The following is a 16,245-nucleotide window of genomic DNA, read 5'->3' as shown; positions in this document are numbered from 1 at the left end:
CAAGACAAGACGGGAGATTGAAAGAGGTGGAAACAGAAATAAGAGCGAGGGAACGAAGGGGGCAGGGAATGAGAGAGGTGAAGGAGGAAGGTGAGGGACAAGAAGAAACATGCCAAGACATTAAAGGTTAGAAGGTGAAACGGGAGGAAAATGGTACGCGAGAAGCAGTGATGGGAAATTGGGCGCCATTTTAAATATAAATCAGCAGAGGGCGAAGAGGTGGGTTGGAAAGGAGTTGAAGAGGAAGACGGGAAGAGAATTTATACACTGCCCAAATCAGAGCGCCTTGTGTAATTCTCCATGGACATATTTGAACCCTACTGGTGATTTTGCACATTTGGTTTGGTGAATATTTAGTCTCGTCAAATAAGTTGTCTGAGTAATTGTTTTTGTTTTCATGTTGAACAATTTGATAGTTGTATTTGATGTTTTAAACGTATATCTTCTTCAAATCAATAATTGTCATGAGCGGTGGTACAATTTGGAAATCTCTATTCGAATCCAATTCCTAGGGACATGATTCCAAATCAATTCAACTTCAAAAAGGTTTTCCAATAAAAAAACAAAATAGAAAAGGTGCCTTAGTCTCACGCACTTCCCTCGGAGCACTGCGTGCTAAAGCATTCACTTGTAATTTTAGTACGCTGAAATGCAATATAAGAAATAGCTGGCAGTTATCTAAGTTAAGTGGTCTTGATGAAGGTCACTGCTGAACAGAAAGAAGGCAAGTAAAATGTGTGGGAGGAGACAGTTTCTTTATTTGACGAAGCATTCATTTGGAAGAATATCCCTGTCCTCTGTCGGTTTGAAAATAATCAAGTGTCATTTATTATCATGTTGCTGAAAGGTAAAAGAGAAGTTGGTTTATGGGTCGTGGATTAAGGAAGCCAAGAAAAGCAGTGTATTTTTGCCAGAGTGTTGGCCGGGTCGATCTTTCTCTGGCTGACCAGAGTTGCAGATTTGCCGCAGTGCGTGGGGGTCGTTCGGCTTGTTTGCAGGTTCTAACAAAATACTTGACCTTTATCCTGCAAAGCTAATTATTGCGCACTCCCACTAGGACCTGAACCTTGTACTGCTTATAAGACGTGGACATTAGTTGGAAGGGAAACCTCTATGTGAGTTCAACACATCGCTTTCATCCCTGTGAGCTCACCTTAAATCTGAGTATAAGACGAGGAGCCGGAGAAGTAGCCTGGAGCTAATGGTGTAATTTGCATGTGACTTACATTAGAGTGATGTGGAATATTTTAGCCTCCAGCTGATATGCACCATGGATTTCATTTTCAGTGTGCATTAGTTTTCAAGTAGAATATTTAAATATCTATTTTTTGCATAGACATAAATTCTGGATTTTTGAATATGGGAGAAGTAGTAGATACGTTTTTAACCAATAATTCAGACAAAAATATCTTGAACATTTCAGTGCACGTTTCAAGTTTGAATCCCAGAAACTATACAGTTTTCAAAGAACTCTTTTCCACAACAAAACATAGTGAACTGATCCTCCATATACTCTGGATGCATTATCCAGAACAATTCGGTTTATCGACCAATTTGTGCATTTTTTGCAGGAATTTCCTGCAAAAATACCTTGTACCTTCTCCTTGTACTCCATCAGCATGCCTCATCTATTTCCCCCCGCAGTTAGAGATTTCCCAAAATGCCGTCCTCTATCCCCGGAGCGTGTGTGCTGCATCCATCTGTTGTTTTCACTTGCGGTTAAGATGAGAGGAGAGCTGTAGTCTGACGTCTGAGAATAAGGTTCTCCAGTCGGAAACAGCAGGGTTGCGTCGCTTCCCCAAATTGTGGCTGCACTGCATTCTGGTCTATTGAAGCTCCTGTCAGTGGATAAATTGGCCTCTCTCCTGTGATGGATGCATTCATTCTCTCCTGGTTGAATATTGGTAAAAGAATATTGAGTTGCAAAAAAATAATCCTTTTCTTCTGTGATCCTCAGGGACTGACACCAAGACGCCTTCTGTTGGCATTTTAGATAACTGGGCAATTTTCTGCAATCAAACACAGCTGTAGCTGAAAATATCTATTGTGTGATGTCTATATTTGGCCTGTTATCTATCAACTAACAGAAAAACAAACAATATGACAACAATGACAGAGGTAATCAGCATTTCTATTGATGTTAATGCAGTTTTTCTCTTTAAACTCAAGCAGAAAGTTGTCCACAAATGATTTAGTATTCATTTGTTTCTTGGTTTTCAATGATGCTGCCAGTTATTGTCAGTGCCTCACAGCAGTGGTCCTCAACTACCAGACCGTGGACCAGTAACGGTCCGTGGGCCATTTGGTACCCGGCCGCGCAGAAAGAATGAACCACTTTTATTTATTTCATTTGACTTTTTTTCCAGAAAAATGTTTTATTTTGAAAATATTGTCTCCCTCTTGGCACATTTCCGTCACCCACCGTTTTTTTTTCCAGCAAAATATTGTCCAACACAAAACCGGTCTGTGAGGAGAGAAAGGTTTGGGACCGCTGCTGTTTTTACAACCTTCAATTACATTTTTATTTTGATCATCTTACAAAATGGACCTTTCCAAAATAATTAAATTCTTAAAAAATGTAATGCTATTTTTTTGTGGCCTCCCACCTCCATGCGCCGATGTCTCCGATATCACCTGTGGAGCTTCCCAGTATCTTGATTAATGATTCATAATGATTAATGGATTTAATGGTGCTCCGTCAGACCATGTGAGGCTCGGAATGCAGATTTTAATGAACAAATTATGGGACTTCCGAAGGTAAACTTTTTCAAAGCCCTGTAAACGGCACAGCTCACCATAAACAAGCATAGTGGTCTCTTACTGTAAGGTCTGCGGATGAGTCACAGCCCTCTGCATGCAGGCCGCCTTTGGCAATATTTTTTAGATTTTTTAATACAGAGAAAGTTCACGACTACGTTTCTCATCTGAATCCCATATTTCACTTTCTGCCGCTCGGCATGCCGATAAAAGCCTCTCAAAGACTAGTTCATTGCTATCTATTAACTGCAGACAGTTAGCATTTTAGCAACTGTTCATATGGATATTGAGGCGTGTTTGTGGAGTGGGCTGAATTTGAGTGAGGGCCCGGATGACAGACACACGCTGTAAGTATTCACAAGTCCATTTTAAATGAATTCAGGTTGTAAAATAGTGAGGCCAATTCAAATCTACTGCCCTGGCACGCTTTCATTAAGCTGTCAAGCTGCTTAATGAGCAGCCTGTTTCTGTTTTACAGCGTGTCTAGTTTGGCCATGCAATCAATAGCACCTGCTGGCTGCTGTCGCTCAGAGACCTCTGAAAACATCACACTTTGTGTTGGGGTCACAGCAACCCCCCCTCTCCCCCCCCCCCCCACCTCTAAAGCAACAATCGAGTAATAGATAAAAGCCTTGAGATTCACTCAAATCGAACCCAAGATCCCTCAGATGCTGACAAGAAAGAGGAAAAGCCTCTAGATTCAATGTGATGATGATGCACCCTTTATAAACCCGTCACAGCCAGCTGCAACGACTGATAAAACACACACACCCACACAATGCTGCAACATCTAGTACGCTGGCCGTCCTTAGCGGCAACTGTTCCTCAGTTTGTCTGAAAAATTGAAAGATGATAAGAGAACTTGACAGACACTCACCCACAGCTTTCAGGGAGGCATACTTGTTGAGATCCTTGTTTTGCTGCTGCTGCTGCTGCTGCTGCTGCTGCTGTTGCTGCTGCTGGTGTTCGTAGACGTGTGCCAGCTGGTTGAGGGCAGGGTAAGGGTGCTGCTGGCCCATGTTGGATCCCGGTCCCAAGTTGTTGTTGATCTGGCCGCCCTCTGTGGGCGAGGTCACATGACAGGCCAAGGTTAGAATCCGGTCCAGACCGGGCGTTCGGGAGGGTTGACAGTGTAAGGCATGTGCTCACAAAGCATGTGACGGGTTTCTTTGGAAATGATGTTCATGCTCCACCATTCTCAGGATTCTCATGCATCCATGTCCTTTTATTGGTTTTAATACTCGTATATCAGAATACAAGTTAAGTAAGTTGCTGAGCCATTCTTTCTTTACGTATTTTTGACCCATCGGCCACAATGAGGACGTTGAAGTTCATCAAAGAGCTTCAGTCCTCTTTATTTGAAGTGCTTCATAGACACATCCTTAATCCTCGCCTCAGTATGCAGAGCATGTCTCACCAGGAAAGCAGTTTGACTTTAAAAACAGGATCACATCAAATTAGTTATAACTTTGAAATTTGTTATAATTTTCTAATTAGTTTTTGGGGTTTATGTGTAATACAGGATTTTTGATTATTTTTTTAGCACATCCGCTTGCTGTCCAAACATATTTAGTGCAGAGAGTACACTGCAAAAAAAACCTACTACATTTTTACAGTATTTTTTCAGTTTTTTAAAATGATATTACAAACATTATATGTAAACTGTTCATTTAGGTATTATGCCAGTATGACAAATGACATTTATTTCTCATGCCAATTAATGTAAAATAACGCTAATTATCCGTGATTATATATCTTGCTCATTATATGAAGGTTTATGTTCATACAAGACAATTGTCTTTGTAATTTTATAAACCTTTGTAAAAGTTAAACCTATTATATGTGTGTGTCTTTTTATATTTAAACTCTGTAAATCTTCCATCCAACACAATGCAGTATGACACTACATAATGAATACATTTTGATTTGAAAATGTTCATTTCAAATCAATTCATTGTTCCTGTTATCGAAGTAGTTCAGCTAAACCACCATCTTTCTCCACATTTCGTTGACTATCATTTTGTATTTGAATGTGAATTTGCGGGTTTGAAAGGAGTTTACTCTTTCCTGCTTATGGCGTAGGAAGTAAAAGATGTTGCATAATGAAAACAGTATCAAGGTTGTGAAATGTGCTGATGTATGCCCCTAAATCCTCAAGCGCTAATATATTTTCATTTACATGCCGCCTCAGAATCACAGTAAACCTTGGGGTGATGCTTTATAAGAACTTCAGGAGCTTTATGTTCTGATTGTGATTAGCAGGCAATCAGTCCTTCATGCACCAGCACATTTTAAAAGCAGCCCTCTCAGGCATGGCAGTATTTGATTAGCGAGCGGATCAACCGTCCTCGAGAATTCAGCCCAAAGCTGCTCCTCCTCCTGAAGACTCAGATGGTACGTAGGCTTGCGTAGCACAGCTGCCCATCCTGACTTTAAAACCACGTGGAAATGTTAAAAGATGTGTGGCAATTCAGCATTGTTCCCTGACGGATAATTGCACATCTCTGTTCCTGAAGGCGGAGGTGCGCTTGCTGAGTAAATACATTCTGTTAAAACGTCCTCAAGTTCTAGTTCTTGATAGTTTGAGAACAAGTTGAGAGGGCGAGAGGAAAGAAGGAGAGGGAGCGCGGTGAAATGGGAGAAAAGAGAGGGATGAGGATGCAGAAATAATTAAGAGAGTTTGTCAGAGAGACAGAAACGCACAGTAAAAGATGGACAATCTCAAACACAGATCCTCCCTCGCCTCCTTCTCCTCTCAGCCCTCTTATAGCTGCTGGGGCAGATGGCCTTTTGTTGCTCCGCGGCAAACAGAAAGGGAAGTCACGTGGCTGAAAGCCGACGGCATTGATTTCCTCCTCCATTTTCTGCCTGTCAGCGGTGCACGAGGTGCGTTCTCAGGCCTTAAACCTGCACAGTCCAACTGTCAAGCAGAGCAGGTTGTGGTGTCACTAATTAATCACTTAGCCCAGGAACACACTCAAACCCCACATACACACACACACAGACAGATGCTGGGTGACAACGTAGAGAGAGAGAGAGAGAGAAAGAGTGGAGACAAATAAAAAAGGAGCACCAGAGTGTGGAAGAAAGAACAAGGGACAAGAATCGCAAGTGGGATGAAATGTGCCGTGTTGCTCGGTGAGAAGGAAATGAGACGAGTGACGTGATTTCATTTGGACAAAATGGATTATTAAAGGCTTTGTGAGAGTGAGTAAATGGAACCGGCTGAAGGCTGCCGTTAACAATAGTGGAGGAGCCCTTCTCTTTCACGCGTCTAATAGAATCCCCACAACAACAACCGGCACTGGCGATGAAAGGCAGTTCTCTGGCACGGCACGAGGTCACCGGTGTCCTCGTTTCCAAACGGAACAAAAATCAAATGTCATGTGTGGATTCAACAGTCAGGAAAGAACATCAACGAGAACTGCTTGGAATATCAGCAGGAAAAGATGGACGAATAATGATTTTAGTCAGTTTATGATATGCGGCAGGTGGATGCGAACTATATCACTTTAAACATATGGAAAAGGTTTGATAATGAGGGAACTGGCCCGCGGAATAGCAGCCCCCAAAAAAAGGGACTACAATTATACTATTTACTCATTTGTAATTGTATATAATTCCTTCATTTTGATAAATAAATAAACACCAATGTGGTTGGATAACATTTGTACAGTATTTTTCCAGGGACCTCAGACAGAATGAATTAAACTAGACTTGATGATGCTCTGCCAAGCTGGCTGGCAGGTCGTTTGACAGGCTGGCTATTCAGATGACAGGCCACTGAGCCGCAGATTAACATATGGTTACAGCTGTGCTCAATCCTGGGTCCCAGCAATAATTGGACATTTTATAAAAATACATTTGTTTTCTTTCTGACGCATATTTACGTGAGAGGATTAATACTTGGGCCTTCCTTGCCTAACAAAATCATTAGTTAACGAACAGCGGTACAATCTTGTAGAAAAATGAATTTGTTGTTTAGTCATAAGATCAATCAAATTGAGTTTTTCCACAGAGAAAACATGTTGGTGTTGTATGTGTACGGTCAATCTCCTGTTTACCAGATATGTGTTTATACGTTTCATGGAAATAGGTCATTCGAAATGAAAAATGCATTTAAAAAATGACGACTAAATAAATATTGGAATGGAAAAAAGGACCAAATGGATAACAAATCATCCAAGATGGGGAAAACTTAAATAAAACCACTTGCAAGTACAATATATAGCCGAGCTAGACACGGGTTAGCTTAATAAAGGAGATACAACTAGCCTTTCCAGTCTTTTGTGCTAAGCTAAGCTAATTCTTATTTTGTGTTAAACTTCTACTCACGCTTCCCGAGGAGATTTTTATAAAAGCACATCTCCTAAAATGCTACACTATTACTTTAAATGCAAACGAGAACAATAGCAACGTAAACCAGATTCACAGAGCAAAATTATCTTTTCACGCTTCTTTCACTCACACTGCTCCCATAAGATTTAGAATTCTCCGTGGTGGTGCATTGAAATAACACATGATTTAGATAATACAAGTGTGTATAAACAAGCATTTCATTGAACGATTTTTGGCCTTAAAAACATGTTGGAGTGGCCTTATACATTTTTATTAGTAAACCAACTTTGAAAGAAACTCAAAAGCAGTTCTCAAGAAGGTTTTAAGAAAGAATGATGATTCATACAGGAAATTGCCTCAAAGTTGAAGAAAATACATTTCCTTCAGTTTATCACATCATACCACAATAGTTTAAAATATGCAGCCTACAAAACTTGCTGCTTATATTCTCCAACGAAGCGCTCCAAGCATATGTACTGTATCTGTATTGCTCATGAGACCGACAACAAAGATTGACGCTGTGTGCTGCTGCTCGCTGCGGATCCCACAGTTCTCTCCTCCTTCTACTCTGATACCGTTCTGCTTGAGAGCCTTTCCCCTCCGGTTCCCTTTGCACACACAGTACTATTATTCAAGTCAAGAGAAACACTGTTTGAGCTCTAAAGTTGACATGGGTGATGAAAATATACATATTTGGGGACTTTGCTCTCGTGCAATCTAGAGAAATAGATTAAAGTTCATTCAGCAAATTCTTTCTGCGCTTTGATCTTGGTGAAAAGAATCGCCAACAGAGTGAAGACAAACAGTTTGAACCCATTCGGCGGGATGACTGACAGCTGTCACCAGGTCTCCCGTCAGGATAATGAAGGCGAAGCAGTGGGAGTCTGCCTGTGTGATCAGAGCGCCGTTAAGCTGCAGCAAAACACACGGATCCTCACCGCTGTCCTTTAACTACCTCCCGTGACTGCAGCTACTGGAGTATTAAGATGAGGGCTTCTGCAAACTACACTAGAAAGGGCAGTAAATTACAAACACTTCAAAAAGCTGAAGACCAAACTTTGATCCCTAATCAAAGCGTCTGCGTTTTGGACACAGAAGGGGAAGCATTTCCACAAAGCTCTGCATGAATAACAGACACATCCCTGCAGCCCTGGCAACACAACAGCAAATGTGTGGCAGTCAAAATGGCAAATTCATTGAAAAGGCCTCTGATGAGAATAGTTTGAAATGCCCATCGCTTGTTTTTACTGAGAGCCTCAATGACCTTTACACAGAAAATGTGTAATTGTGAAACATACAACTTTAACAGTTTCAAAGTACCTGATCCTAAATATGGATCCTTGTAACCCTTCAAAGATTCAAAAGATAAGCTGCTCTTGTGTCTCCTTCATTGGCTTCAAACAGGGATAAAACCTCCCCATTTATTTTGTTAAATTAGGTTTTCTTATGTATTGTCAAGTTACATTTAGACTTTGGGAGCAAAACCAGACAGGGTCTCAAGGCCCTCTAAGTCGATGAGCCATGTTTAGCCACGTTTAGCCAGGTCGCTCCATGTCTGGCGTGTGTAGGGACCACGTTCCAAAATGTCATACCAGGCTTGATGAAATTAGCAGAAAGGCCCATTCGGGAATCGTTCTGATGTGTTTTCCACTGCAGTAGCGAGCCCACTGCCTTAAAATTGTTCTGTCAATCAGGATACGCCAGGTTTCCATGGACACGTGTATTTCCGTCTCACAGCCGCCATTAATGGCTGCTGGAAGACTTTCAAAGGTCAGCTACTATAATTTAGCTCAGACTTCTGTGAGTTTGACAAGACGGACGTCAGGCTCTGCAAGATTACTGCTCCGTGTTATAGATTCATCATTCATCCTTTTCTTGGTAAGCCGGGTTCACAACACTTGTGAAAGTACATTTTAAAAGTGGCTGTAAAATGTCCATCAATCACAGACGGGAGCAAACCTGTGAATTTAGTGCTGTGAAGTCGTCGCAGGGCTCATGGAATTTACAGTAAAGGCAGCGGATTCAATAATGCATATGGTTTCAAACCTTATGGTGTTATGTGCCACCGTTTGAACAGGATTTCCTTTGAATTCACCCTGAATTACCGTGACCGCGCCGATGACACAGCGCGCGGATGATGAGCTCTCGACCGCCAGGTAGCAGGCGACGACACGAGCGTGCACCTACGTATCAGCGCAGAGGCCGAGCCGCGCGGCGCCGCTTCAAATATCCCCCCCCCCCCCCCCCCCCCCCAGCCGTGGGGTTTCTGTGCGTTGCTCACGTCCCAGACAAGAATATATTCTGTTTTTTGTGCCACACACACACACCGAAGTGCTCGAAATAGGGTCGACAACACACTGATCAGCGTACCTTGGCGTGTGCGCTGTGTAGCCGGGGCACATGTATGTAGGAGTGTCTCTATCTCATGCTTGGCCTCAGTCCATCGCCACTGGTCTCTAAAGTGAGTAATTTCCCCACTTGTTTGATTGTGAGCAGCTGACTCATCTATTATTCCCTCTTTCTCCTCCCTGTGCAAATGAAATAACCCTCTTCTTTTCCTCAGCTGCAAAACGGCCTCTCTTTCATACTCAAGCCGCTCCGTCTCCATCCCTCTTGTCATGGCAACAGGATTCGCTGGTGTAGTATTTGCTCCGCAGCGCACGGCGAGTTCGCATTGTCCCGCAGTCACCCACGCCCACGAATCAACAGGCAGGCCGGCTGTACTGTACTGAAAAACTCATTGTTATGCAACCTATGTTGTGCCGCCTTCTGCTCCGTCGGCCTGTGTGTTCATCTCCCTCCACTTCTTGTCAAGGAATTGTCCAAAAACCTGCGCGTCTCATTGAAAGACTTCTTTCAAAGGCATTTTTATTAGTCATTTTGAAGTTGAACAGGTGTTGACACAAGGATCTACACCGACAATGAAAACCTGTGTCAATACGGCTTTGAAATGAAAGATGTGATGTGTCCAAAGCCGCTGCCTGTAATGTTCTGTTGAACTGGGAGCAACAGTAAACCTTTTGCTTTTATTAGCCGGTGTGTCTTGTGACCGCAAGCAGCATTGGGTGTGTGAAGCTGTCTGTATTTGTAATGCAGCGCCGGGGGCTCTTGACTTGTCCGAGTCACTCACCCTTGGGGGACAGTGTGCACACATGAGTAGGAGTGTATGGCCTCCTCCGTTTCTCTGCATATGCATATTTATTCACACTGAAAATGGTAAGCGGGTTCTGTGTGAGACTGTGTGAGCCGGGAGCCCCCCCACCCCCCTCCTCCTGCACCCCACCCGGCCTGTCTGTATCCGTATGCGCCACATATGAAGCACGGCCAGAGAGCGAGGACCGCACCGAATTTGGGACGTAAAATCGCCTTTGTATGGTTAATGGCTTTATTCATTTATTCATTTATTTATTTATTTATTTATACAATAACATTTCCTAGATCGAGGGGAGACCGGCGGCGAGAAAAAAAACCCCAGAGGTCTGTGGCTCCGTGGGTCTTGCTACCTGCTGGCTCTGTCAGCAGCGGGGGGGCGGGTTTTAAGTGCACGGGCCACACAACTCGCAGCGAGGAACTATTTGACACCGACGCTTTCTGCCTGAAAGGAAGCCAACTTCCCGAGAGCCAAACCGGCCCCCGGCCTTCAGAAGGGCCACAAAGGTCACTGAGTGGATGATGGGTGCTTGAAAGCTCCAGGGGGGCAGTTCTGCGGCTGCCGGTGACCTGATGCTGTGACTAGGTAGCAAACAGACACGTTTTAAAGCTAAAAGTAATGAATAAACAGATGTAAAGGATAACTTGCTGGAAGTCAATGAGGTGAAATAAGGAGTTGAAATAGCTAGAAATGATAGATTAGGCTAAAAGTTCAGAACAGGTTAAATGGTTGAAACAAATAGCTCCTGTCACTCGTGTGAAGTCAACAGTTGACAGTCCATTTATATGAAGGAAATACAATCAGCATCCACTGTTAAATGGTTAATAGTGTTGAATCTCGTAGCGTAGCCTCACGGAACCCTGTCTGTCTTCTCCAAAGCGACGCTTTCCGAACCTCGTTCTTCTCATTGTCATCCCTGTGCTGCTAGCTTCGTACTAGCTCATTAGCGCATCAGCACGCTCCCATTTAGGAAGCGATAGTGAAATGGGACTTGAAGGAGGCGGGCAGGGGGAAATTGTGTGGTGAAATGCTTGAGAGATGCAGAGAAATGGGCCAAAGGGAAACATGTGCAGACTGAGCCTTTGAGAACACAATGACTTCGGTTGCACCCTTTTATGATTAGAGCCTTACATCCTACCTTCCTCATTTTGAAGTACTATCGATTTCTATTGCCCCTTTTGTTTTTTCTTCCCCTCGCCTACTCAGGGGATCCTTTGCAACGGGATTCAAACACCATCTCCTTCATGCCTTGTGTTGTCACAGGACAATGCGATGAGCGGAGTCTCACGGGACATTGTTAAAGTTGACTGAATCCATAGTAAGATATCTCTCTCATATCAACACAGGCTTGTTAAACCAGAGATGTCTTTGTTCAAGGAAATTGGATTTTAATGTAAGCATTGCGGGAACGAAACCTTATCAGTGTCATAAGAATGCCGATAATGACCATTACTGAGCCTTGAGCCGCTTCCTCCGACTATAAGGCATCATTTTCCTTTTCCCACAGCTTCTGAAACATACTGTCCATGCTTACCTTAGTTTATTATCTCTATCCAGCCCCTAAAGCGCCGCAGATGGGGTCGTCCATTTGTAACGGCATCATAATGTGTCGTTGCAGCTGACTTCACACTCGTATGTAACGGGAAAAAAAAGAGTTTTGTGGCATCTACGCTGTACGAGTGGATGGGAACCGCTCACGTGTGAAGGCCGTTTGATAGGACAAAATGCTAAATAACACCTCCGGATAACAAGACCTGTTTATCAGAGGCTTAAAACCATACGTTCTCTGCACCGCTGAGTGCAGACAGATGTGTGGGAGAACAAAAGGTAGAAAACAGAATGCAAAATATTGTTTGGAAATAAAAGCTGCTCAAATAACTGCAATTAAATCTCGTATGACTGTTGAATACTCTTTAATTAATACATTAGCAGTGACAGACAACCAATATTATTGTATTATTGTAAGTGTGAATATGTAATAAACTAGTGGGTACTTTTTTAATTGCAGATCGAATACTGTTGATCTGTTTTCCTAGATTTAAAAAATCTGTGTCCTGCACTCAATTGAACTTTGGATAATATGCATGTCAAGTTGCTGTGAAGTCAGTGTTGCAGAATGGTTAAATGACACTGCCAAAGAACTGTATACAATGTGGATTAGTCAAATCAGGCAAAAATCGGATCCGCTCAAAAAAAGAATATGGGAAGTTGAGTAGGAAGACAGCTCTGGTACCTGATCAGTACAATACTACAATACTAATACTAAAAAAACGCTCGACTGGTTGTACTCTACCACAGCGGCAGGATTTCAAATTCACCACTGAAAGCAAACATTTAATCTCCATTCAGCACACAGTCAGATTCACACTCGTCTTACCCCAATAAGGCGTCAAGGAATGCCTTTGTTTTGGTATTTTCCAAATATAAAAAAAGTTTGATTTGATTTTATCTCGTAAGTGCCTCGGGTGATTATTTCCGGTGCGTGTCCCTCCCGCTGGACAGGGCTCATCAGTCACCGGGCCACGAGAGACAAATAAACACCTGCTCAACCAAAGCCCACGGTGGACAAAGAGACGCCCTGTTTCATCATCATAATGAAACACCGCTCGAAGCAACAGAACAACCGCAATAACATTTGGGCCCACAGTTTTTCTCAAAGATCCTCTTTCCCTGTCGCAGAAAAAGTTCCGTTTTTGAGTCACAGGTTGATTCAGAATCCTTTTTCCTTTAACTCTTAAAAGGGTTTTTTTGGGCTCTTTCGAGTCGTAGGTTTGGGAGCATGCTGCACCTTCTCCCCTCATTACTCGGCATTACGAGTCAGCGGCGGGACTCACGTACCATCAACTAAGGGTAACATGCTGCTACAGACATGGAAGGTGGGGGGGGAGCAGTGGGAGATTGTGATGATAATGAAGTGTGTCTCAGTGGGGGGGCTGACACCTCTGACAACATGTCAGCAGGGCCGACCCAGATACCAGCGGAGAGAGACAGGCGGGACACTGCGTTCCAATGGTTGCTTCTGAGAACCTTGTCAGCTACGTAAAGACGTGCAGCGACACGATTAGGCAAAACATATGTGATTTAAACTGAAGGCGTGCAATACTAAGCAGCGGCTTTGATTTGTTTTCTAAACAAATATCTCATCAGTCAGTCATGGTTTTTTATTCAGGAGACATCATGTCAGAATGTCCCTTTGTCCAACAGTGTGCTGCGATGGTGCAACGGTGACCTAATTCCTGCAAAGCAAATGAGATTGCTTCAACTCTACTTTGTGTTCACTGCTTATTAAGAAACGTTAACACGCTGAATTAAAGCTATGAGTGATGGTTTTTGCACCAAACATTGCACCTGCTAAACACAATAATTTAATTGTAACACCAGCATTGGGTTTAATAGAGGTCCAACTGATATAATCCAGCATTATCTTTTATAAAAAAGCAGAGGCGTCTTAGCTGATAATAGATAAGATTTAATTAAAGGCAAATGTCAGAATTCCTTCCCCTGTAGTCTGTGGCCAAAGTGTCTCTCTGCTGAAGAGAAAGAGAAGCTTTATGTTTAAAGGGGGTAAGACTGCTGCACCTGGGCCCCCCCTGGGCTCAATCCCTGGCAGGTTTATGTGCTGGAGCACAGCTGTGAGGGGCTTTTGTTGGCCTGCTAAGACAAAACAGGGCAGCATGCAGATTCCCCCGTGCTCATCCCTCCTCAGCCAGCCGGGGGCTGCAGCGAGAGAAGAAATGCATGACAATAATTGTTGAATCCAGTGAAATCCAGGAGTTAAACGCGAGCGGTAATGGCCCCAGCCGCCCGAGATTCACACAGTCTAATCAATCCAAGACGGCAATTTACTTCCTTTATTTGTTTGGAGAACAAATAAAGGGGGTTTGTAAGTGTATGTCTATCGATCCGCACTAAAAATAACCCTTTGTTACCTACGTTCTAGAATCGACTCGAAGCAAAACAGGTCAATAACGTGAGGCTTCATCATCATCTTGCGCATGTCATTTGTTTTTGCTTCGTAACTTCAAGTTTCCTTCAACAACGTTCTAAACGCAATCCTGTTTTGTCTTTTTGATCTCTCTCAATGTTAGTTTGTGCACGCTCGGTGCACAAAGCAACTCAACAGCGTGAGACTACCGAGGGACCAGGTAGAGAGGCTGTTCTGGGGTACCCTCTCCTCCGCCTCTGTCTGCGTTTCTACGCATGGGCATGATTGATATCAGCACATGGTAAGCAGCACAGTCCTATCCGCCTGTTATTTGTGTACCTGCTTCTTCTCTTTCTCTCTGTGCCTCCTCTTCTCAATCAATCCCCCGTCTCCTCAGTCCATCTGTCTCTGCAGAGGAGGCGGGTCAGCTGACCATCACCGTGTATTCAACATGACGCTCGCCTCATTCCACCCGCTCATAAAAGCGGGAACCTTTTAGGGGAGACAAATAATCTTTCATGAGCCCCCGAGTGGCCTCGAGGGATCGTCGCACTAAGAGCGACAGATTAGCCTTGCGAGTGAATCCCACACTACCGCAGGACCTGTCTGTTCGCGCCCCAAAAGAGGCCTCGCTGACGTTCTATTGTGAGCGCTGTGAACTAAACGTGGCGCTTATTGATGGCACGCGCTGCAGGAATTGACTCAAGGGAGACATCCGTGTTCCCTTGAAAGTTTTAGGGATGCCTGCGGGAGGAAGGGGCAAGGCGGGGGAGGGAAGAAAAACTAGGTTACTGAAAACAGACCTACTGCCTCGCTCCATTTGTAATCAGGAGAACACATGGTGCAACGAGCCTTTGAGTGTTTGCCCGTCTGATGATGCGTGTGACTGTACGAACTGTATGACTGCACATTCTCAGATGGGTGGCTGCACCCATTGTCCATTTGTGCAGTTCACAGCTGCTTTTCCAGGGAAAGTGTATTTTTTTTTTTACATTCACGTGCCCTTGTTAGTATTAAGTTCCGTTCATGTGATGTCTGTTGCGCAACTCATCACACTCTGAAAAGCAGGCCCGTCAGAGTAGATGACCACCGGGGAAAGAGATACTGTATGTAACTAGGGGCTAAATCGCTAAAAACTATTTTTCTATGTCAAAAGATTATTTTAGCACCCAATGTCTTCCAGGGGGGCTGTTTGTAACAAAAAGGGCGACGGGGTGGGACAATTAACAGTAGATTTAGTTAGAGAGCTAATGTGTCAGCGCGTTACTTTAGTAAGCCGAGGTACTCTGATGTGTCCACATTCTACTGTGGCATAAATTGCATAAAACTGGATTTTGAACAAACTAATTGCAGCAAATGTAACATGTTAGGCACACTAGGGGTCAGGATCCCACACTTTTCCCATTATTTTACATATTTTTGTGTGTACCCTGGCAGTTTTTTGATTTTGCACTTTCTAAAACATAGGTTTGTGTTCTTTAGCGTGTTGGTACGGCGTCTGACAATCAATCCAGTGACAAAGAAGCAAGTTCCACCGCAATAGAACAATCCCTCTGGCGGGAGTTCGACACTCCATCTCTATGGTCCCGCAGAGTGCCAGTGTAACTGTCGGCTCTTCTCCTGCACCGCCTAATGTCTTGGCAACAGTGAGTGCGAGGGAAGCCCCCCCGTCCCCCTTTCCGCTTAACAAATGCTGCAGAACTGGGAGGCAAAATGTGGTTTCTTCTCGACAGCATAGTGTGGGGGGTAAGAAGTGGGTCGCAACATAATGAAATCCCCACATGGACGACCCCCACAGCCTACCTGGCCGGGGCGCTGCCTGCACTGCCAGCTGCTCACCAGAAACTAACCCAGAGCCAGTTTATGAGGAGAAATATCCGCTTCAACACCTGTCACATGACCAGCACTTCTGCATCAGTCGCTGTTAGCCCTGACATTTAATCAGTTGGTGTAATAGTTTTCAGTGAGGCAATATTGTTGGTGATTGGCCTGTTGAGTCTACCTTCCCCTATGTTGATTATTGTTTTGGGCCGTGTCCGTAATCTCAAAGGAATGGTGTGAGCAAATTGCAGCA

General features: G+C 43.7%; 1 protein-coding gene across 1 annotated transcript in view; it reads right to left on the bottom strand.

Annotated features, from left to right (window-relative positions):
- shisa9a (shisa family member 9a) overlaps positions 1 to 16,245 on the bottom strand; it is a 41,757-nt gene that overhangs the window by 12,664 nt on the left and 12,848 nt on the right. The window contains exon 3 of the mRNA XM_040175978.2: positions 3,635 to 3,817. Within this exon, the coding sequence (XP_040031912.2) occupies positions 3,635 to 3,817 (183 nt within the window). The remainder of the gene's footprint in view (positions 1 to 3,634; positions 3,818 to 16,245) is intronic.

This window comes from Gasterosteus aculeatus, chromosome 5 (genome assembly GCF_964276395.1).
Source record: "Gasterosteus aculeatus chromosome 5, fGasAcu3.hap1.1, whole genome shotgun sequence".
In the NCBI taxonomy this organism is placed as follows: domain Eukaryota; kingdom Metazoa; phylum Chordata; class Actinopteri; order Perciformes; family Gasterosteidae; genus Gasterosteus; species Gasterosteus aculeatus.
The sequence above is the reverse complement of the archived record's forward strand: the minus strand, read 5'-3'. Positions and strand labels throughout refer to the sequence as shown.